The 24,497-nt window shown below is 41.8% G+C and overlaps 1 protein-coding gene across 3 annotated transcripts in view; it reads left to right on the top strand.

The window, feature by feature from the left end:
• The first annotated feature begins 7,524 nt into the window (after window positions 1-7,524).
• Window positions 7,525-24,497, top strand: part of ezh1 (enhancer of zeste 1 polycomb repressive complex 2 subunit) — a 31,963-nt gene continuing 14,990 nt past the window's right edge. The window contains exons 1-11 of one of the 3 annotated variants that reach the window (XM_061231791.1): window positions 7,525-7,877; window positions 9,277-9,409; window positions 11,761-11,886; window positions 14,263-14,385; window positions 14,992-15,109; window positions 15,688-15,885; window positions 17,606-17,708; window positions 17,930-18,093; window positions 18,889-18,980; window positions 19,618-19,780; window positions 22,086-22,267. In XM_061231791.1, coding sequence (XP_061087775.1) covers window positions 9,281-9,409; window positions 11,761-11,886; window positions 14,263-14,385; window positions 14,992-15,109; window positions 15,688-15,885; window positions 17,606-17,708; window positions 17,930-18,093; window positions 18,889-18,980; window positions 19,618-19,780; window positions 22,086-22,267 — 1,398 coding nt within the window. In that variant the 5' untranslated portion in view covers window positions 7,525-7,877; window positions 9,277-9,280. Of the gene's footprint in view, window positions 7,878-9,271; window positions 9,410-11,760; window positions 11,887-14,262; window positions 14,386-14,854; window positions 14,891-14,991; window positions 15,110-15,687; window positions 15,886-17,605; window positions 17,709-17,929; window positions 18,094-18,888; window positions 18,981-19,617; window positions 19,781-22,085; window positions 22,268-24,497 lie in introns of those variants that run through there. The other 2 variants (XM_061231790.1, XM_061231792.1) reach the window with 2 other exon arrangements.

The raw sequence follows: 24,497 nt of genomic DNA, 5'->3' as shown, positions 1-24,497 counted from the left end.
GCAGTGACGACGTCTCCACACACAGCGCCGCCGACATTGCGTTGCTATCGCGGTGAGGAGGACAACCAGCGCAAGTTTGTTTTGTTTTCTCTCGCGGCGCTTTGGGCGCGAAGCAGCCATTTTGTTTGAGGCTTCACCGAATGCTAGCATCGATACAGGCCTGCATCTCTCTGCTGACAACTGGTTGCGTACCCAATGTTATTGCATTTACGTTATATATTTGCCAGCGTAGTTTTAGGTTTGAAACTAAAAGTGTGGTTTAAATATTTTGACTGAACTGTGTTTTGAGTGAATGCATAGCAGTTAAAGAACTGAAAAGCAAGCCATTCATTTGTGTTTATTTGTTATATTAAGTAAATAGTTAAAACTTGATTCTCTTGGATATTTGCCTGTCTGTGGGTAGCTTAATTGATATTGAGAGTAAGCTAAAAGTGAAAAGGTTTACAGTAGCCTACATTTAGTGAATTATTTCATTAGAGCATTGATTAACACTAGAGAGAGTGATCTCTCGCTATATAAGAATTCGAGGAGCGCACTCCACACTAATAGCCAGACATGCTAGGGGGCGCTACATGAGTCACCTGTGGAAATAGTGGATGTGTCCCGTGCCCTTTAGTTTTTTCCTTTTTCCATTAGGCCCACAGCACACAGCTTAGGTTAGGAATCTCTCGTTAAAGTAAGTCTAATCAGGATTATTGTTTGGCCAGCAGCTTATAGGCTTCATTTGATCAATACATTTCCCAGCACAAAGGGATTCGTAACACTTTACATTGTAACAACTACTGCAGATGACTCACTGTTCCGACTGTTCCTCACTTCTGCCAGTAAACTCACGGTTCTGCTAGATGTACTCTAAAGCCTGATTTATCCTTCTGCGTTGACTCTATGCAGAGGCTACGGCCTAGCCGCGTTCTGCCTTATGTACACTTCCCCAGAAATGTAACTATGCTTCATAGCCTCTGTGTAGCCTACGGCGTAGGGAACATGGAAACGCGTAGGCTACACCATAGCCTCAGTGTAGATTTGTCGAGAAGTACAAATCAGGCTTAACTCTCTCCGTGTCCCGTTTACTTGTTCAACAGTCCTTTGCCTTAACTCACTTTCACTGACATCTGGTAAGTATTAAACCATTGTTCTCTTGAACATTTACCTAACTTCAACCAATTATTTATTGTTTCTTTCTGGTGGAACTGTAGGTTTCTTGTCCCAGTTCATCATACTCTTCTTCACTCAAACTGTCAGTTTTCCGGGTACAAGTGAGTATTTGACTGTTTCCATCTCACTGCTTCCCTTGATTTCTCTCTCCTTTTTCCATTTCAGGTGAGTAGTGTTAGCTGCATCCGTCATAAGGACAAGGCAGATTCCTGTGTAGAACTCGTCCATTTCCCTTTAGAGGTTCTACTACATAGACAGGACTATTTAATCTCACTAATTTACAACATGGATCTTGTCTTCGCAATATGCGGAAATCTTACCAAATGCTCCTCTCTCTGAGAGATTCCTGTCTAAGACATGGTCTCCATGCTCAAGAACTGTGCTCCATACTTTCTGATTGTAATACCTTTGTCCTCTTGATTCTGCTTCCTTTATGTTCTTTGCTACAATTTTGTATGCTTCTCGCATGGTTGTTTTCTACTTCTCAGCATAACCTTGATGCGATTTGGTGGTTATATGCGTGTACTACTTTGTTATGGTGGTCCTTCCAATTTAGTTTCCCACATCTAGTGCTGAGCTCAAATTATGGACAAACTGACTGGAGGACACCATTTTCACTGTTGCTGGATCACCTTTTGCCAAATCTTCGATCACATTAAAGCCTATGATTGACATCTCAAAAGGGCTGATATTCACCAGCATCGGCACCAAGAGCTGTCTGTTAGTGTTGTCCAACAAATCAAATTCAACCTCTATCCAACCCTCGTAGCGTACACTTGTTACATTAGCTGCTCTAAGATACAGATGTTTCAACTCCGCTGGGACAACGGTCCAACCAGTTTGGCTTGTTTTCTTGAAAGGGGAAGTTTACTCTCTGTGAATAAAACTGGACTTACTTCAGTGAGGGTAACTTCAATTTTGTTTATCTCTCTTCATTTGCAACAGCCTGCAGCCCAGTGTTCAATGCTACCACAATTGTAACAGTTTAGACACCAACCATCAGGATGGGACACTGCCGTCTATTGGTTTCACGTCAGGACTTTGACTAGGTCACTCCAAAAGTTATTTCTTTTCATCCAATCAGATGTGGTCACCTGGTATTGTTTTTCAGATCATTGTCTTGCTGCGTAAGCCAATTATGCTTCAAATTCACTTCACAGACAGATGACCAGACATTCTCCTAAAAGGGGCAGTTCACCGAAACATTGCAAGATCTTTATGAATTTTCTTGAATTGATGACTTTTTTAGACAGTTTACCCTGATACAATGGACCTCTATGGTGTAACGAGACCCAAGCGCAGACCAGGTGATCGTTGAAATCGTTGTTTCTTAACAGGCCAATATCAAACACCAGTAATCCAGGACAATGCCAAAATCGAGATGCCAAAGAATAGTAGTTAAACAGTCCAGGGTCAAAAATTCCAGATAATCAGAAATGCGAGGTACAAAAAGGGCAGGGTCAAAAAGAATGTAAAGAAGATCAAAAACCAAAAGGCAGACAAAACAGAAGGGGTAAGGCAATCTCAAAGTCAGGCAAAGGGTGTCTCAGGAATTTCAAGTATAACAGGAAAACAAATCTGCTCTGAAAAGATCAAGGTTCACTACTGAGACTAGGGTTTAAATACGCAGAGGGATGAGACAAACTAGGGATAAAGCTGATCGAACAAATAAACATCAGGTGAGAAACATGAACGGGCAATAATAGAATGACTAGGGATGCACGAATACACGGACTGGATTAACAAAGACACATAATACAAATGGCTCTGGACTAGGGAGTAGACAATTGCACAGAAATAAGGAACGTAGTGATAGGGGAGAGCAGGTGCAAACACTTTGCTGAATCAAGGCAAGCAATTAAAGATAGAACAGGGAGGGCGGAGTTATAGAGCAGCATCGAAGCAGAGAGAGTTAATCTATGTGATTAAATTACAATTACCCCAAACTGTTAGTTAGTAAAACAGACGTGTGTTAATATAATTTAGTACTGTACAAAATCTATGTTAGTAGTTATTAGTAGATTAGTGTTATCTACAAACATGAATGGAGAAAAAGCAGGATGTAAGAGAAACCAAGACTAAGAAGGAATTGTGAGAAACCGGAAAATTCAGAAAACACCCGAATAGTGAATCACGCTGACAGGGAAGTGACTCGGGCTCAGAACTACATTACATTACATTAATGGCATTTGGCTGACACTCTTATCCAGAGCGACGTACAGTTGATGAGACTAAGCAGGAGACAATCCTCCCCAGGAGCAATGCAGGGTTAAGGGCCTTGCTCAAGGGCCCAACGGCTGTGTGGATCTTATTGTGGCTACACCGGGATTAGAACCACCGACCTTGTGTGTCCCAGTCATTTACCGTAACCACTACGCTACAGGCCGCCCATTGATGAGACTAAGCAGGAGACAATCCTCCCCAGGAGCAATGCAGGGTTAAGGGCCTTGCTCAAGGGCCCAACGGCTGTGCGGATCTTATTGTGGCTACACCGGGATTAGAACCACCATGTGTCCCAGTCATTTACCGTAACCACTACGCTACAGGCCGCATAAAGACACAGACATCACAGGGGACGACGACTGCTATGAACACGAACTGCTATGATACAGAAAACCAGACATAATAATGAAAAATAATAAATATACAAGAATAACAAATAAAACCAACAGACAATACTCAGAAACATGACATATGAACCCTTATTTTGAGGTAATCAATGTGCTGAAAATTGTCTTTCGAAAACTGAACAGTAACATTTCCAAATATAATGTGACAGTTTGCGAACATCAAAATTTTGCTCATTTAAGTTCACAGCTGACTAACACTTACATTAACACTTTGATATGCAAGCCTAGGGCAACAATGTTTGAACACTGGTGTGCGTCGGCGGAAACTTCTGCTTGGGCAGACACGGTTTCATGCTTTAGAAAACAAAGTCATTCTTGATTCTTGGAGGGAAGGCACAGTGGTGGGACAATAAATTCTGTGTCACCAAGAAACTACATGCACGCAGGCGTAGAATTACTATAACATTCAGAGTAAACAATCACGTTGAGACGGGTGCGTGGGCGGTTGGACCCAAAATGCATGACTCAGAAACAGGGGTGTAATAAAGTCCTGTCAGGGCTTTATTCAGGGAGTGTCCAGTGCACGTAGTCAAAAAACAAGCAATGTTCATATACTTAAAATCCAGCCAAAACCAAAGTACAGTACCGAGGGAGAAGGCAGTCTCGTAATCGGTACACCATGAAAAAAGTCCGGTAGCCAGGAAAGCTGTCAGCGGGGCAGAAGTTTGGGCGGACGGTAGGCAGGCTCAGGGTTGATGACGGCGCAAGAGTCAAGACCGAAGTCTGCTCCGCGGGGCAAAAGCACAAAGACAGCAGGCAACGTCGTGGTACAGGCAGGCAATGGTCAACAAAACAGAAGTCAATAATCTTTGGTCAATAAACAGGCTTGGATCGTAACGGGTAGACAATGGCTTGACAAAAACGCTCAAAAGTGCACTGACTAACGGGGCAACAATTTCGCAAAGACAAGACTAACAATTAAATCATAACAACTAAACATGACTTGAAAATTAAATGTAACAAGAAATAAAGCATAACAACATGGCGAGACTAGACGAACATAATACGTGACATGACAATAACGTAACTAAGACAATAACTAAACATAAAACATGACATGACAAACATGAAATGTGACACACGTGGTAGTATTATATCTGGTAAGGATACATTATGATGACACTGGAACTGGAAATAGGGCACAATTTCTGATGCAGAATTTCTTTGAATCCTGTTTCACTCAACTTCTTACTAAATATCTTAAATGTATCTGTATTTAACAGGCTTTCTCCAAGTGCTGCCTTTTGTAAACATACTGTTTCTGGAAGGCACTTGATCTCCTCTTTGCTCCACCAGCCAGTCTGTCAGATAAAATTGAACTTTGTAGGCTACAGTATGTTTTCCTTCTGTTTACAATATTCACCTTATCGACAATTCACAGCTTAGATTTCCGGTAATTGGTTCAAATACCATTTTTGGTCCGGACTATCCATTCAGGTATCTAAGAATTGGAGACAGCTTTGCTTACTCGTTCCATAGATTCCTATGGGAACTTGGCACTAGAGCATGCTCACTGGGTACATAAATGGGAAGGGGATGAATAGCAATTTTTTAAATCTCATATCTTCCATGCAGTTTTTAAAAAAAAGTCCCTGAAAAGTCATTAGTTCAGTGTAAAGAAATGTAAGAATTGAAATTTTGGAATTTCTTCCCAAAATAGTATACATTAAATGGCAAGTACTACTCTTGAAATGTCAACAGGGATTTCCACACTTTATGGGTGGCTTTATTCATATGATAATGCTGCTTGGAAAATTTAAATGTATTTCCTGAACTGCTTCATGTGATTATGCAATAATGGTGCCTAAATGTCAATTTAAATGTAATTTATGCTGTATGCATTTTCAATCTCTAACCAGGCATAAAATATAATTATCGAAGACATAGTTATGCTACAAAGGAAGCAAAATTCTAATGGTTATCCAAATGTAAAAAGGGAAACAGCGCCTCATGCACTACAGAATGAAGGTGTCAGAATTACAAATTAAAATGCAATCTGTCAGACATCCCATCAGGGTGGGGCAACATCATGCCACTGAACAGATGTTGTGGAACCAATATGGAATCAAGGGTACTGCATTTCCCCATAGGCTTTATTGGAGAAACCAATGCTTTTTTTCTACCAAATTAAGGGGTTCACAGTCATATTGTCACCTGTTCATCAACCCTGAGGACTCCCCTACACCATGATACCTCTCACCTAGTCAGCCTGGACAGTGGTACAATGTATGTTCTTTTCTACTCTAGCTCATTGGATTTGAAATTAAAGGTTGTATATGCCAGATGTTGCTTGGAACATCTTAATGATCCAAACTATTTATTTTGGTTAGCATATTGTTTAGTGTATGTAATCTTATTTCTGAGCCTCATAATGGCTTCCTCAACTGTCATTGGCTTAACTCTGGTCCTCATGTTGACAAACACCAATAACAGACTGAAGGTAATCAAAAGCCTAGAATCAAGAGGATATACTCAAAGCTTCTTTATACCTGCACCATGGAAGCGATTGAATAGACATTAGACTAATCAGAAACAGCTGAGAGGCCAACTGTCCAATTACTTCTGGTCCCCTACAATTGGGGGACTATGTATAAAAAGGCATGAAATTCCTACATGGATCAGAAACAGCTGAGAACTAACTGTCCAATTACAGCAAACTACAGATTCATAAAATTGTTAATTCATTACAGTACTTCGGTTTTTCTATAATGTAGTTTAAACAACAAAAAACACACTTCTTCCTTGCCAGAGGGCTGTTTATTGTAATAGTTTTAGGCATATTAATTCCATTCAAGTTGTCACCGCAAACGGGGGATTTCCTGCACCTGGCAACCCTGAGTGCACCGCGATGGGAACCTCACACCAGGCTGGTCATGCGCACGTTGTTATTTTCTTGTCTGGAAAGTCACGTGATGTGGACCAATAGCGAGGCTCGAGCGACCTCGCCTGTTCTGCTACTCTCCACAGAAGGAAAACAACAAGCTTTCCCCCTGCCTGTTTCGTTGCATTGAAAACGATTAATGTCGGCTGAGAAAGACTACATTACACTACTTTAAATATGAGCGCTACCCAGCGTTTTATATTACAACTGTAGATAGTACCACAACACTGACCATTCTTGCGATCACTAATAATAATACTAATAATTATAATTATTATAGTAGTATTTTGACTGTCAACGCATTTGTCATACTGTCATACAAATATAACTACACACACATCTTATATACATTGTAAATACAATGTAATGTAAAATAATGTAAAGTCAGTGCTTGTAGGAGTTGGAAAAAAACTGTTGCGTCATGACTTTCTGCATACCGTTGTAAGTCAGTCAATAACTATATGTCTGAAAGAGTTAATTCTGTTCTCACCACCCACCCACCCCCGCCAAATTCCCAACCATATTGCCCCGGACCCCCTTCACATGTAATACCCGAACGCTCGTCCTGTCCTTTTCCAGTAAAAGGCAGTCGGTGTAAATACAACTATTTCCCGGTCAAGTATGACTCATGCAACTTCTAAAGAGTATATTGACTGCGCAGAACCGCTATTGTTACCACCAAATTGTATTATAATAATGTAATTATAGGCTAATAGACTAACAAATAAAAATAATATTCCTTATTCAATTAGACTGATTCAGTATAAAACTATGCTAGGCTATGCTAATGATAATAATAATAATAATTGTTATTATAATAATAAATTACATACATAATAATACAAAACATGTGTTTTTGTTATTATTAGTATTAATAAGCAATGTTAAGCGTATCTTCACACATTCATTAGTTTCACACAGAATCCCTCTTGCCCAGTCAAACAGCAACGGTGTCTAATAATAAAGACGTCATCCGCTGCTCCGACGGAGTGCGCAGCTTCTAACTGTAGATAGGACAACAATCTCAGCATGCTTGCGCACAACATAGGAATCTTCTTCTTCTCATCTTCTCATCTTGCAAATCGAAACACATGACTATTGAATTCTGCATTAGGTCCGCAGCTCGGAGAGCGTCGTGTGCAGGACATAAATAACCAGGGGATCCGAGTTCCTTTCTGCACGTTAGCACAGCGTACTGCTACCAATAACAGGTAGGATACGAATTTCGTACAATTTTTATTATTATCCATTTATGGTGTTTATTGAATATCGTTGTATATGATTCGTTGTATCATTATATTTGATATGATAATAATGTGTTGCGTTAATCTGAGTAGTGCTACTTTAGCAAGTACAGAATTAGCTATAGTATTGGTAAAAAGGGATGTGACTGACTGCTTGTAGTCTTGCAGGAGTAGCGAGGTCTTCTGGAAATCTTTCGTTGCATAAAAGGCTTGGCGTTGCTATGAATACGATTTTTAATGAAGGGGGTGACACAGTAAAGCATCATCGTGTAAATGGATATTTGCGCAACCTTGTATTTTTAGAAGAAGCTTCTAGATCTTTCTTAAAAGGGTTATGAAATCTGTAAAAGTGTACTACGCACTTCCCTGCACCGTTTTCATATTGCTGTTCGAAGAGGCACGCCCACTTCCACTGTTCAATGTTGTACGCTCGAAGCATGTGTTTTTCCGACCATGGTGACGGCGTGATACATGTTTACCGTCTCACAACAGGGCAGTGTTTTTTTCATGTTTTTGTTTCCCTCATTGGACAGTTTCTCTACCCAGTGCCGCATGATCAAATATCTCAACACTGTTTCTCTAACCAGGATGTACTGTATTGCTTTTAAAGCCCCACCAAAATGCGGACACGCACAGTACAGCATGCAAGCAGCAGGCGGCGGTCATTCACACACACATACACACACGTAAAAAAAATGTAAGAATGACAAAGTTTGAGTCATGCGTTTTTTATTAAAGACACAGCGTTCGCTATAGTGAAAATAGTTTGCTTAATATGAGCAATATAGGCCTACTTTTTGGCTTTTAGTGTAGTTTGTGATCTAAAAGGAAATGTGCGGAACAAATTGCGACAGGCTATGGTCACTATTTCCACTTATTTCTTGAGACTTGATGTCTGCATGTCCTGTGGCAGTCTCCTGTGTCATTAGTATGCTATCTATACATGACAGACTTGTGATGTTCAAATAATTCATGATTATTTATGGAAGTTGCAGCTCATATTTCGTGAGTGCCTGTACATTTAAGCATAGTAAACAGTAGTGTTTACTAATGTTGACGTTTGCAAAATTCTTACAGTACATCTCAACATGCTGGAAGAGTAATGGGTCCTGAAGTCTCCACATCTGAAATGATTACATATCAATAGAAATGCAATAAATCATTTTGTTAGTCATTTTGTCTCTAAAAAATACTGAGCTCTGAGAGAGTTGGAGAAAAAGAGGGGGGAGAGATAAAGAGAGAGAGGGTGTGTTCTTGACTTTGCAGTCTTTCTGTGTGGATGTGGTGGGATGTCAGGGTAGTCATCAGCATAACTGGCCTATTTACTGTATGTGTTTTTGTGTAATTCTGCATTGTCCTAGCGCAGGAATATGGAGGAGACCTGTGGCCTTCCCCTGAACAAGCCCTCAAACAATCTGGTGGAGTGGAGGAAGAGAGTCAAGTCTGAGTACATGAGGCTTCGGCAACTTAAGCGCTTCCGTAAAGCGGAGGAAGTCAAGGTACATTGGGCGAAGGGCGAAGGGTACCCCTTCACTAGCAGCTATTATGCTTTCTATGTAGAATCTAGAACATTTTTTGATACATTGAATCAAAGGGGAAACTCCCACCAAACATTACATATTGATACATATTTTTTTATGATATGTTGAGCGCCAGCCTGAACTTCATTAGAGGAATCTCAATCTTGCCGGCCTGTTGTGGTTAAGTTACATGACTGGGACACGCAAAGTCGGTGGTTCGAATCCCGGTGTAGTCACAACAAGATCCGCACAGCCGTTAGGCCCTTGAGCAAGGCCCTTAACCCTGCATTGCCCCAGGGGAGGATTGTCTCCTGCTGAGTCTAATCAACTGTACATCACTCTGGATAAGAGCGTCTGCCAAATGGCATTAATGTAAATGTCTTACCTACAGATCCCCTTAGTCTCCCTATGTGGAAATAAATATATTTACAGAAAAATATTTTAAAAATTTACGGCAAATCTCTTCTGTTGGTTTTACAATACGTACCCTCAGTTTTGTATACTGAGCAATCGGTGTGCCAATCTGTACCCCCAATTTTGCTAAACCCTCAGCTTTGCAATCTGTGTGTTTGTTTTGCTTTTGAAAAACTGAGGGTACGGATTGGTGATGAGTGTTGAAATATTTTCTTTTACCTAGGGTTACCAAGGGGGCTTCGTACTTACCGCCAGAAGAGTCCAAGATAGTAGAAAATCTAACATTGAGAGGATCATTTCTGGAATTATTCTTGCTCCGTTTACATTGTCTTGCTTTTCCCTTGATTACTAAATCATAAAATCATCCCTTTGCACAAACCACATATTGACAGAATGCTCATAAGAATGTTTTCTGAATGACGCATGGTGTCTTGTAGTGACAGAAAATTGTTACTTGAGAACGAGCATCCAATTTCTGACAGGGTATTTTATTTCTGTGCTTGCTCAATTGAAAATCTCAGCCTGGTAGTAAGGCCTGCTTGCACCATTGACTGGAAGAGGAGGGTTAGATTCTAGGACATGGTGCAGAATTCTCAATTATCAATTATCTCAAGTATTTGATACAAATCATGAAACAGAATGAATTTAACACTTTGGCTGGAATTCTCTTCTGTAAGTTTCATGTCTCCTGAAAGTTATTTCGGTTTAATTCTTTACTTCAGCAAATCAGGCCAAGCACGTGCCTCAGTGCCCTAAAAACTACTTCGCCACACCGGAACAAGGACACATAATAGGACATGATACAGTACAATTCACACAGACCTGCCCCCCCTCCATTCAGCCAGCTGCACTGCACTGTTCTAGGTCAGCTGAGGTAATGGGATATTAGCAGTAGCACCAATGCAATGCAGAGATAAACATTTGAAGAAATAGGATAATATGGAAAATCTGCAAAAGAGGCAGATAGCATTTCACATTTTCATATAATAATAGTCTGGTTATATGTATGTGGTTAGTGTTCAGGTTCTTGTGCTACAGTACCTGTGCGTAAGCTGTGCCTCTTTTTAACAGTCAAGTCTGCTTTCTGGGACAGGGAAGGGCAACACTGGAATGCAGATGTGGCTGCATTAGGACTAGAAGCAAGGTTGAAAAAGCATTTAAAAGATTAATATCCAGCATTTAAAAAACAAAAGTATGTTGATATAGTGTTCCACTCATTCTGAAAGAACATTCAGTGATGGCTTAGTGGTCTGCATGACATCAGGGATGACAGAGCAGTCGTCTGGCAGTCGGAGGGTTGCCGGTTGATCCTGCCCTGGGCGTGTTGAAGTGCCCCTGTGCAAGACACCTAACCCCCAAATGCTCCTGACGAGCTGGTTGGTGCCTTGCATGGCACCCAATCGCTGTTGGTGTGTGAGTGTGTGTGTGTGAATGGGTGAATCAGAAGCATCAGTTATACAGTGCTTTTGATAATGGTGCTATATAAAATGCCGACCATTTACCATCAAGACAATATTGCGGAAGTCTATGTATGGGACTTGGTGATGACAGACCTGAGTTTGCCACTGGAAGGTGTAGAGTAGATCTTGCTGTATATTAACCTGAGCTGCTTTGGTGAATAGTCAGTAATGTACGTTGCTGTATAAATGTAGATACATCACTCTGAATCAGACCTGGGTCAAATTCGTAATTTTTTTGGATTCAAATACTTCTCTACACTTTACTGAGCTAGTCTGGTGTATTGGAACCCATGAAATGCAAATCCCATCCTTCGGTCATCTTGGGTGGCTCAATTGCACCAGGCTCAATTGTGTGCTCAGAATATATTGTCATTCTATGTGTAATGTTAAAGATTTGAGTTTATCTATGTGAATAAATTAAGCAAAGATTAAATTAAACTTTTCTTTTTTCCCCAGTCACTTTTCATGGCCAGTCGCAGGAAGATCAAGGAAAGGACCAGCCTGCTAAATGATGAGTGGTCCAAGCTGAGAATACAGCCCATTCCGCTCGACTCTGCCGTGGGATCGGTGCACAACAACAAGGTGGAACAAGATAGTTTACACCATTACCCGTAATGTTCCCTGAAGTTGGGGATATACTGTACATTCTCTTGAGGAATTCATTTACACCCAATCTACAGTGGCCTCCATAATTATTGGCACCCTTAATAAAAATGGAGAAAAAGGCGGCATATAATAACACCCTGGATAATGATCGATATTTTATGAAAACCATAGGTGCCAAAGTTATTGGCACTCTTAGCAATTATTGTAAATAAAATCAAGGAAAGTTAAATTGGCAATACAATTTTACTTTAATTTTCTCAGTCTAAAGGCACTATCTTGTATTATTCCATAATTTCACTAGAGTATAAAAACGAGGTAACAAGCGTGACAACCATCAGCATGGGAAAAAGCTAAAGAACTGTCGATTCAGAAGACAGATGGTAATTGACCATCACAAGTCGGGTAATGGGTACAAAAATATACACGAACGGTTAAACATACTGTACTGTAAGGGCAATAAGAAAAAGGTGTAAAAAATATGGGATAGTGGCAAACCGAAGTCCATATTATCATACCTACTGTCAAATAAGTTGGTGGATCATGAAAATGTTTTGCCTCCAGTGGTCCAGGGCCACTATTGAAGATCAATGGTACAATTAATTCCACAAAGAACCAGGAACTCTTGGCAGAAAATCTTATTGCCTGTGCAAGGAAGCTGAATCTTGGTCTGAGCGAGCATGCACAAAATCCACACAGAAATGGTTAAGTAAAAACAACAACCATGTTCTGCAACAGCCAGCTTAGTCTTCAGACTTAAATAGGGGGGTGGGGGGGTGCCACAAGGATATCAGTGATTCTGAAAAGTTCTGCATGGAAGAATGGTCAAAAATGTGTTGGCAAACCTTATGGGCGTTATTTTTGTGTTTTTTTTTTTTTTTTTGTTTACAGCACTTGGTGTGCATATTTATTAAGGGTGCCAAAAATTCTGGACTCCACTGTATATGACATCCTCTTTCACAGTGCATAATACAAATTTATTTATTAATACAGTAAGTGTTACTTCTTTCAAAGTATGACTCGCATTTTAAATATACAGAAGCAGACAGATGTTTTAGATCTGTTTATAGATCTGTTCAACATAAATATATATATATATATATATATATATGTATAAATATTATATTATAAATAAATATTTAAACATAAATAACATGACTGGGCATTTATTACCCTTTTACTAACTGCAATTGTAGGCTCACAGTATCTCTAGAAAATAGTCATACTGAATTAATAGGAAGGAGTGTATTTGTCGACTGTCTTTCAACAGTATAAATAGGCCCTTCAAATAAAGCATGAACAAAAGTCTTGCCAGAATTGTAGTAGCCTAGCACTGTCTTGCTTCTTGGAAGCTCACAAACTGGTAATTTAGCTGCCAAAAAAGACAAGAAAAATCTGGAAGTCTGATTTCCAGTAATCTGCATGTAGAAAAGGCCTCTCTTAAAAATGCCGAAGTGAATGACAGAAATGCCATGACTACCTGTGCTCTGTGGTGAATAGATTTCTTTGTGCTTGGAGCCAAATTGGAAAGCATACCAGCTGTTGTCCTAGGCTCTTATTCACTTTTGGGATTAAAGGTCTTTACAGGTCTTTAAAGTACTCTATCCAACTGGAGTGGGCCTGGTGTGTAATCATATAGAAAAACCATACCCAAACCCAAACCAAGTCAACTGCAAGCAAGTCCTTGTTCCTTACCCTCACCGCAGTGATCAGTGCATTGAACTCCATTAGCCTAGGCCATTTCTTGCTATACGCAATTGATAGGGGCCCCCACTGAGCTGCCTTTAATTTGTTATAATCCCCAAAATTGAAATGAATCATCTACAGTCTTCATCAGATTCAAGCCACTCCATCCTATACGACCAAGCCTCCCTCCCCCACAGTCCATCCACTATCACTCCTTCGGTCTGCGATCACAATCTTCCTGTCCAGCCAACCCCCCCACCTCCGGCATTTAATGTGTAAAAATATGATTTTGCTTATTGCTAATCCATAACAATTTCGCAAATCCTTTAGTCAAAACAAAAAAGTGTTTAAATGTTTAATGGCTACTGCTTAACATGGAATGGAAAACAGTTTGAGTAATGCCGGAGAATATGACTTCAAAACTATGTCTATAGCTAACATGTTAAAACTAAACTTCAAACATGCTTATTTCACCATTATTTTATCCACATGTTATGTTAAGTGCGTAATTGTTGTGTCTTAGAGTGTTACAGTCAGAAACACTCAAGTCAGTTACTCTTCATGTTGAGTAAAGGTTTTCAGCTGTCTCAAATTTACCTGAACATCAAGTTGAAGACCTTTAGCTGGCACATGCCGTATTAATTTTGTTCTTCTTTCATCCTTTTACAGCAGTGTGTGGTGGAATCTGGTTTCCCTGCATTCAAGAAGCAGAGCGTTGTGATGAGGACTCTGAACACTGTGGCTGGAGTCCCTTTCATGTACTCCTGGTCCCCACTACAGCACAACTTCATGGTCAGTAGAAACCAGCCACAATCATTTCTAAAACTCATGGTTGCTTAAATTCACTGTTGTTTGGGAAATTCACAAAATAATTATGTGATTTTCCTTGATGACTATATTGTAGATTGTCCAGGTTACAATCTCATCATGACTATAATATTCTAAGTGCATGATTTAACACATTTCTGTCTCACTTCAGAATGTTCTGTCTCTGAACCACCTCCCTTCTGAGATTGTCAATAAAAAAAAACTGTTGGCTAACAGTAGGCACCCAGGATAGGGTTTGGGACCTTTTGTCTAGCAAACCATACGGGATTCTCCATTGTCTTGTAGACATTTTGGAAAACCCATAAGGTCACGCAATATGAAATACGACCTTATGAAAAGGTCACATAATACTGTACTTTGTCTTATGTTACTTTCACTTACTATTGCTTCTTTCATTCAACAGTGCATTGGGAGCAGGTTGGCAATGGTAATGAAAGCATGGCTGATTAAAAAATGTCCAATATTGTAGGTGTGTCAGTTATACTTCCTCTGTATTTTACCGTTCCATTCCCTTTTCTCACACAGTGCCGAGTCACAGATTCACCTTTCATTGAGTCTGATTTTCTGCAGGTGGAGGACGAAACGTTCTTGCACAACATTCCTTACATGGGGGATGAGGTGCTCGAGCAGGACGAAGCCTTCCTGGAGGAGCTCATCGACAACTACGATGGCGTGCACGGGGACCGAGGTGAGCACTCAGGCCTGCCCGCTGCAGTGGCCCCAGAGTTGGCCCCTGCCAGCTGTCTTTAAGGGACAGACATATTTTGGATTAATCATTTTAGTGTCAGTGGCAGTGCTGTGCCTCCAACTCGCATCCCCCACACAGTCTTATCATGAGAGACAAGAGCAATGGGACTCATGGAAGAACCACTCGTACGAACAAAGATTTATGAACTTGGCGTATTCACATTTACAAGTGATCCCAACCGTCGTACAAATCATATAAAAATAATTTCCTATTTACAACGCTTTTCATTCCTTTCTGATGTAGATGCTTACAGCAAAGAACCTTGGATCTTTAAAACTCAAATATGAATCAAGATGGAGCAATTGCATTGCATATTTCTCACCTCAAATGTTCTCAGAAACATATTTTAGTGGACTGTTTTGGAGGAATAAAGTATGTAAAGAACTATTGTAATGGACAACTTCATTTAGAACAGTTTTCATCTGACAGTAGCCCAGTGTGTTCTCATTGGCATAGATGAATACTGTTCGGATGATGTGTTTTCTTTGTGACCTCCTTTGGCCTGCTGTTTTCTCTAGAGGGTGGCTTCATCAACGATGAGATCTTCAAAGAGTTGGTGGAAGCGCTAAGCCAATACTCAGACCATGAGGAGGAAGACGAGGGTGGGGAGAAAGTGGAAGAGGATTTGGAGAGGAAGAGTGTGGCGGAGGAGGTGGAAGATGTCAAGGTTGGGCAGCCAGTCCTTTTCAGGAAGAAGAGGCGAAGCATAGCAGAAGGTAAGCAGTTACGCAAGTTGCAGAGACTCCACACCAGAACTTAGGGCTGAATTCAATCAACATTTTGTAATTCAATTTGATGTATGATTGAATGGAGTGCTTATTTCATTCATTCACAGACCCAGTTTTGCCAGTTTAGTAATGATTGATTACAAATTATGATTAAATTCAGGCCTTAAAGCCTTAAATTCAGTGAGTGTCTGCCTGAGAAAATATTTTTCATCCCACAAATGCAGACACTGAGTGCTTTATTAGATAGACCTGTACACCTGTTAAAGGAAATATTTAATCGGCCAATCATGTGGCAGCAACTGAATGCATACAAACATGCAGACATGTTCCAAGAGGTTCAGTTGTTTTTCAGACCAAATGTCAGCATGGGGAAAAAATTTGATCTAATTGACTTTGACTATGGAATAATTGTTGGTACCAGACAGGGTGGTTTCAGTGTCTCAGAAACTGCTGATCTCCAGATCTCACATCTCTACAGTTTGCAGAGAATGGTGCAACAAAAAAAAAGAAATACAGTGAGCAGTAGTTCTGCAGGCAAAGAGAGATGTGTGTTGTCAATGAGAGAGGTCAGGAAGGTGACAGTAATGCAAATAACCACACATTACAACAGTGGAATGCAGAAGATCATCTCTAAGTTTAAAAGTGGATAGGCTACAGCAGCAGAAGTCACCGATAAGTTAAAAAGTCTAATACCTACCCAATAAAGTTCTCACTGAGTGCATATTTGCACCAGCTAAAGCTAAAACACTTGTCTGTGCTGTAACCCAACAAATCCAGCCAAAGGCAATATAAAATGAAATTACAGTTCACTGTCCTACAAATATAGGACAGTGAAAATCAAGTTGGATCTGCTCTGGTTTTCATATTCCTGTAGCACAAACCTAGATACCAACCAGGAGTTTGTATATATTGTTTCCATAACCACAAGCTATGCAGCATGCTCAAGTGCACAGTACCCACTGGTATTGCTATCCCAGTCTCAAGTCAGAACAAGGCCGGCATGCCATGTTGCAATTCAGTTTGTTTACCTTTGTCACTCCTCCTCCCACTCAGTATTGGTACCCTTCCTCTCAGGAACCTTTTTGTTCACAGTACTGATATGTGTCATCGGATTTCCCGGCTAATGACCTTTTGCGAGTTGAGTCGAGTGTACTGAGGGTGTCTGTTTAATGTCTGTGTCAGAACATGCAAGGTAATTTCATTCATTTAATTCAGTTCAGAGGATGGAGGTCTGACCATACTTTAGCATTTTGCTGCACTGTGGTTCACCTGGATTGATTTGTGTGTAAAGGCATGGTAGCTCACTTTGGGCCTATATATGCACAGCAGAGGGCAGCTCACTCATAGCCTCTCCAAATAGACTACATATTGGCTCAGTCAGGGCCTATGCAGGTACATGCATAGGCCTAGGGGATGGAAATCAGAAGATTAGCACTCTGGGGTATCAAATTGGCAAGTGTAGCTGAGGGTTAAGCACAGACGTTTGTCTCTGGAGGCAGAGTTTTAATGAAAGGCTGTTGATTAATGCGAAATAAGGTTCACTAGGGATGATTCTGACTTAACCCCAAGGGTCTTTGTCCCTTCCTGTACTTGTATAGAGTTTTTGTTGGAGGTACTGTACATGAACAAATATAGGTTACTTTGTAAGTTACACAATGAGAGACAAGAGTGCTCATTATTTTGTGTTGTTTTTCATTGTTCACTGCAGCAAAAGATTTAGCGACTAATAAGAAGATCCCCCATGACAAGATATTCAAAGCCATTGCCTCAATGTTTCCATACAAAGGTACAATGGAGCAGCTGAAGGAGAAGTAAGGAACATGTCAACATCACATAATTCTGTTGTGTGAAGTCTTTTGTGTGTATATTTGCTTATGAGTGTGAAAGTGATGGCCATTCATCACACCTGCAGACTAATGCATGCATTTTGCATTATCAACCAACAGAACAAATAATAGCAATTACTCGTACAGGTTCGGCGATGGTAGAATTTTTTCTGATTGGCTCACCTTAGCTTCCATTCCACCTGCAGGTACAAGGACCTTCTGGAGCCTCCCAGCCCAGTCAAGCTTCCGCCTCAGTGCACCCCCAACATTGATGGCCCCTTTGCCAAGTCTGTCCAGCGAGAACAGTCTCTGCACTCCTTCCACACCCTGTTCTGCAGGCGCTGCTTCAAATACGACTGCTTCCTCCACCGTAATCTCACCCTCCTGAGTGCTCCATCTCAGTTCCTTTCTACCAAACTGGCACTATCTCTCCGCTTCACTGGTCATACACTCGTGTGGTTTTTTAACACTTGAAAGTTTTGGGTTTTCTAATACCTAAAAGCGCTAAGCCTTTATGCTGGTCCAGCATTACAGCACTGATTTCTGCACACACAGTTTCTAATTAATTAATTTCGCAGAACTACTTATTTCGAAATGATTGTGGTTTTGTTATATTGGCTAAGCATGAAGACATAAGCACTGTCTTTCTCGTCTTACCCATCAATTCCACAGAAAATGTGGATGTGGAGGACCACGCACAAGTCTGTTGCATTTCACATAGTTGTCTTTATGCCTTTAAACTGCCCGTATTTCTTTTAATTAAGTGGACTCTGGCCTTTCTAGTGTTGAAGAGTCCCCTTCAGTACTGCACCAAGGTGGTTTAACACCAGCCTTTTTGTTATATTTCATTCTGTGTGGCTCAGCACTGTCCCCATAGTGTTCCATATGAAGGCACACTTTACATTACATGTTATTTGGCTGACGCTTTTATCCCCAAAAAATAATATTACTTTTAAAACAGCTTGACCATGTTCCGTTGCTCTGTCTTTGTCTTTCACTCTCTTTCTGTTTTTCCACTTTTTTAACACATTTTAAGATGGAACAAACAGTGAACTCTGGTCTGTGATGGCCATTGTCATCACTGCCAGTGCCAACGGTGAAGATATAGAGATGCCCTTCCATTAGCACCTTTGTCTGACTTCAGTGATGCTATGCCTTTGTCCAGCCTTTCACGCCACTCCCAATGTGTACAAGAGGAAGAACAAGGAGATCCGAGTGGAGACTGAGCCCTGTGGGCTGGACTGCTTCCTGCTGCAGGTGAGATATCCTGCCTCTGTCCTCCTCAGTGCCCATCCCATTTCACACCCCTGCTGAAAAGAACAGCTAGGTTTTGAAACGGCTGGTAGACTGGTTGACCAGCTTCCAGCTCTGGCTAGTGGACCAGCTCATACCCAGCTAGACCAGCTTAGCCATGCTGATTGACCAACTCTTCACGTCTTGCCTGAAGTTCACCATCAGCAGAGCAATTGATCATAGAGAACATGTTTAAACAGCTGAAATGGACTATGGACTTCCCTTCCCAACTGGAGTGCATGTGGATTTAGGATATGTGAATTTCTCCCCAGCTTATGTCCCCCTTCTGTCTTCTTCATTTACCACAAAAATAGCCCCCCCCCCCCCAATACACCACATCACATAATAAAGAATTTATAAATAGAAAATAGTTATTTTTGATTTTTGGGTTGACGATGTGTTTTCTGTTTTTTTTGGTTTATACATTTTTTTGTTTTGGGGGGCGAATAGGGAGGTGGGGTTGAAAATCGGGGTGTTTGTGTGGGTTTTAAGGTAGGGTAAGGTTTTGTGTTTCAAAAGTCTCTCTCCCTCTCTCACTCCCTCACTCTCTCTCCCTCTCTTTCTCCCACACTCACTCCATCCCTCCTCTTCCTGGCTGAAGAAAGGGGCAAAGGAGTTTGCGGATCACAATATGTTGAAGGCCCAGCGATCGCGGCGGCGGCGAAGGCAGCCTCGCCTGCCCAGCTCCAGCTGTCCGGGGTCATCTGCCTCCACCGGGGAGAGCAAGGAGGGCGACAGTGACCACGAGACCACCAGCTCTTCAGGTGCTCACAGACCTGCCCCCTGCCCATTTCTACCTCTGTGATGTAGAGCCTCTTCCAACCTGGCTTCATATCCAAAATATGTACATATCCCCAACTTGTGACCAAATTAAACATTTGTATGCAAAATTTGAATTTGCGCATAAGAAAACTGCCTGAATTGGAAAAGCCTGACATTCTGAAAAACACAGAGATATTGCAAAAAGGTTTTTACGCTTGGCCGAGGTGGGGAAAAAATGGTGTATTGATAGAGAAAAGATATGAAAACGGATGATGGAAACTTTCTTTTCTGAATAAATGAGATGATGGGGACCTAAGTCACATTCTTTCGCTCCTGAAAGCCCAAAAATGGCCAGCTGGCCCAGAGACCCTTCCCCAGATCTCTGGCTGGCCCCATCTGTGGAAATCTTTTGATTATGTAATGTTGTTGCGCCCTCTTCAGAACATTCGCAAAACAGTAGTTGATGGAAACACTCACTGATTTGTATTTTCCTTTGCAGACTTTGCTTAACATTTGCAACCTTTGGATGTTGGTTGCTGAACTATTGATTAGCCTTAGTCAAGGCAGGCTAACTTGACTAAGGGCCTCACTTGGTTTCTCAGATGTCTCTGAAACTCATTTGGGATTATAATAAGATGAAAACAAATAGCATGCAGCTAAACATAATTTCAAAATAATCGTACACCGAAGGGATTTTGGTCCAGAAAAAACAACAAACAGGTCTGCCGAATGAAGAACAGGAAACAAAGCCTCCTTTCATTTTCCCCCTCGCTCCCAGTCACGAATGACAGATATGCTTGACAAGGGATGGGAAAAAATGCCAGTGTATCAAATTTTGCTGACAGCTCATTTTCATGTTCCACAAGATAGATAAAGGTGGCGAGCTTTCCCCTCCACGTCTGAAGAGACAGTCACGACGAAAACAGATGCGGCCATCACTGTTGTGCAATCGGCATTAAAACGAGCTCCCCTGTAGGATTGTGAGTGACAGCGTATTGCCGCAGTCTCTGAGCCCCTGCCAGCTCTGCTTGGGCTCTCTGCCTTTTGGCAGGAGGGTCAGGAACATAGACCTGATTCACCCACCCACCACCCCCCTCCTGCTTCTGGGGGGCCAAGCTCTCTGCCCCCATGCACACAGCCTCATTCTGTTCCCGTCTGCACGGCTGATCCCCAAGAGCACTCCTGGGCAAGCGCCACGTTCGAGCGCGTCACCTAATGGGAGCGCTACGGTCCACCTCTGACTTTTGTACGACTGTCTGTGTTCCAAGCGTCGCAGTCGTCATCTGTTCTTTGGGGGCTGCGTCGTCATCTGTTCTAGGGGTCCCCCCCTCCCCCCCCGCCACCCCTCCTCATTTACTCCCGCTAAGCGATTCCACTGTATAAACAACTTTTTTTTTTACTCCCCCCCGGCCCCCCTTGGCAACAACCCCAACTCAAACCCGCCTTCAGGTCATGGAATACAATAAAAATACAAATTAAATCCCAACTCCAGCTGTCCGGGGTCATCTGCCTTGAGCGGGGAGAGCAAGGAGGGCGACATGGACCACGAGACGACCAGCTCCTCAGATGCTCACAAACTTGCCCCCTGCCCACTCCTACCATTGTGATGTAGAGCCTCTTCCAACCTGGCTTCATATCCAAAATATGCACAGATACCCCCAACTTGTGATAAACCAAGTTACACATTTGTATGCAAAATTTGAATTTGCGCCAAAGAGAACTGCCTGAAGTGGAAAAGCCTGACATTCGGGAAAACACAGAAATATTGCAAAAAGGCTTTTACGCTTGGCCGAGGTGGGAATAGATGGTGTTTCGATAGAGAAAAGATGATGGAAACTGATAGAAGCAGGTTTTTCAAATAAATTAGGTGATAGGGACCTAACTCACATGCTTTCGCTCCAGAAAGCCCAAAAATGGCCAGCTGGCCCAGAGACCCTTCCCCAGATCTCTGCCTGGCCCCATCTCTGGCAGAATCTTCTGAAATTTGCTTAACATTCGCAACATTTGGATGGAAACTATTGATTAGCCTTAGTCAAGGCAGGCTAAGCGTGTGCTGGGGCAAGTGGCATTCAATGCAGCTGAAGATACTGATGTGTAATGCAGACAGAAGGCCTCACTTGGTTTCTCTGAAACTCATTTGGGCTTTTTGTTTGGGCAACACTGCTTTTAAGTAACATAACTTATTTGGCCAACTTCATACAATTTTAATTTCTTCGTGTGGCAGGAGTGGGTCTGTGCTGAAGAGCTTGCGGCCGTGATAGGAACGGGAGGGGGATGGTGGTAACCGCAGCGATCTGTGTGTCACAGAGGGGAACTCCCGCTGCCAGACGCCCACGAAGATGAGGCAGGGAGGGGACGGCGGGGAGGAAACGGAGCCGCAGGTTCAGTGGAGCGGGGCCGAAGAGTCCCTCTTCAGGGTGCTGCACGGTACCTACTACAACAACTTCTGCTCCATCGCCCGTCTCATCGACACCAAGACGTGCAAACAGGTAAGCGCTGTCGGCAAAGCGGGCTTAAGCCTGGGTTGTACTTTCCACATTTGACGACATCCATACGATGTGTGGCCATTATTTCCGCGTGGCCGTGTCCGGGTAGTTAGAACATTTTGAGTGTGCGTCCAATGGTGTGAGAGAGCCGCGCTGACCCTCGGGCAAGGGCGTCTCTGCTGATGTGACATAATTTCCACCTGGAGGCGGTAGGTCAGGGATCAGAAATTCAAGATTCTTGAGGGCCAAGATCTGCTGTTTTTCCACCCTCCCTTTTCCTGGGAGTCAGATGTGAAGATAGTCTGGCCAATCAGTAGCACTAATTAGCCAGGAGAAGACAGAACCAGGGCTGGATTTGCATTCAAGGGCCAGAGTTATCATTAGGTTGACACGCATCTTAACACCCTTTTATATGCAGGTGTACATACATATGAAACCCATGTGAACGAGCGTCAATGCCAATAATGTGAAAAATTTGTTCATGATGATTCATTAATGCAAAGCAGCTGTGCTATAAATCACTTCACATGTAGGTTTGCCAAAGGATTCCATGTACAGGATGGGCAGCTGTGAGCCATGCCCTGTTAAAAGTAAAATAACAATGGTCATACGTGTTGATATGCACTGGAAATGTGAGTCATCTCCAGGGGCCTCTACACCAGTGCTGCAAACCACTGACAAACTAAAGAAAAAAACTAAAGATGGAACACAGAGGCCGTTTAAAAAGGGGATCTTGCTCCAGAGGACACCTCAGTGTTCTTGTGCTGCGTCATCCGATACCCTGCTTACGTGTACACTTTCTTTTCTCTGGAAGCTTGCGGTTTTTGTGACTGGAAATGCTGAAACAAGCTTCAATGCTATGTTCATCTTTTTTTTCAAAGAGAATGTGCCAGATTTATTCTTGGCAGATGGATGTTTAGAGGAAAAGAGGGACAGGGCAGGGGAAGTTACCAGTTAGTACGTGCTGTACTACTCTGCTCAGCTCTGGCCATGGTGAGGCCTACGACTTCAGCCTCATGCCTGCCTCTAGGAGCTTCTGAAGAGGATGTGTTACTCCTGTCCAGTGAAGTTTATGCAGACCTTTATTAATGAGAGGTCTGTCAGATCCTAATTAACATTCATAATGAGAATACAGCACCAGTATGCCGTTCTCGAATATTCCCGTTGCCATTTGAAAATTATTTTATATCCTCCAACCAAGGGGATATCTGGCTGTATCCACATATATACAGTGGGATTCTTCTTGAAAGGAATACACCAACATTTTGGGAAATATGCAATTTTTCTGACTTCAGATTTCATTTTAATTTTTCACTGGCTTGGTTTCCATGTTAGCATAACATGATAGCTTAGCATAAAGACTTTAAGCCTGCAGGTGTCAGTAGCCTACCTCCTTCAAAGTGAAGAAATACACCTTAGAATACACCTCGTTTAAAAACATTTTTTGTGGCGTCTATTTCAAATACACATGATTCCTTGTGTAAATAAGACAGCTTTGGAGGTGTAAGGTGCATTTCTTCACTTTGAACCAGGTAGGCTACTGACTTTATGCTAAGCTAACATTATGCTAACATAAAATGAAATTAAACATCTTGTCCGGGTAAGAAAAAAGGTATATTTAATATTGGTGTATTCCTTTAAGTAGTCCAGGTCAGGTACCATGACAGTGGGCACACACAAACTTCTGTTTACCCAGTACCCCGACATTGGGGCGGGGCGACATTAACTCAGGAGGTCACAGCGGTTGTCTGGCAGTCGGAGACTTGCTGAGAAAGAGAGTCGAAATGCAGGAAAAGGTCTTTTTTAAAGATTACCATGGACAATTACCCAAACATGAATCAAAGCAAAATAATTGCCTTCAGTATCTGACATTTGTATTATTTAGAGTATGTAGACTTCTAAATTCCATAAATGTATTGGGAGGCAAGAATTATAATGTCTTAAAATGTGCAACAAGAACTTATCTTTATTTTGGCAGTAAAAGTTTGCAATTACAAACAAGCTGCTGAAAAAATTAACGGTCGGAAAGACGGAAGTTGGCATGGTTGAAAAGCAATGAAAACGTTAATGCCACTGGTCGATTATGCATGCTTATTATTATTTCAGTACATGGAAATTTCTTCCATATGTGGTACTGTGATGCATCTTGCATCCGTGCTCTGACCGATTATTTGGGCAGGCACGAGGTGAGGGGGTCCACAGGGGTGATTTTGTCCTGGCCCTGGACATTTTG

The sequence above is a fragment of the Conger conger genome, chromosome 2 (assembly GCF_963514075.1).
Source record: "Conger conger chromosome 2, fConCon1.1, whole genome shotgun sequence".
NCBI classification, from domain to species: Eukaryota; Metazoa; Chordata; class Actinopteri; order Anguilliformes; family Congridae; genus Conger; species Conger conger.
This window is presented reverse-complemented; position numbering and strand designations above follow the sequence as displayed.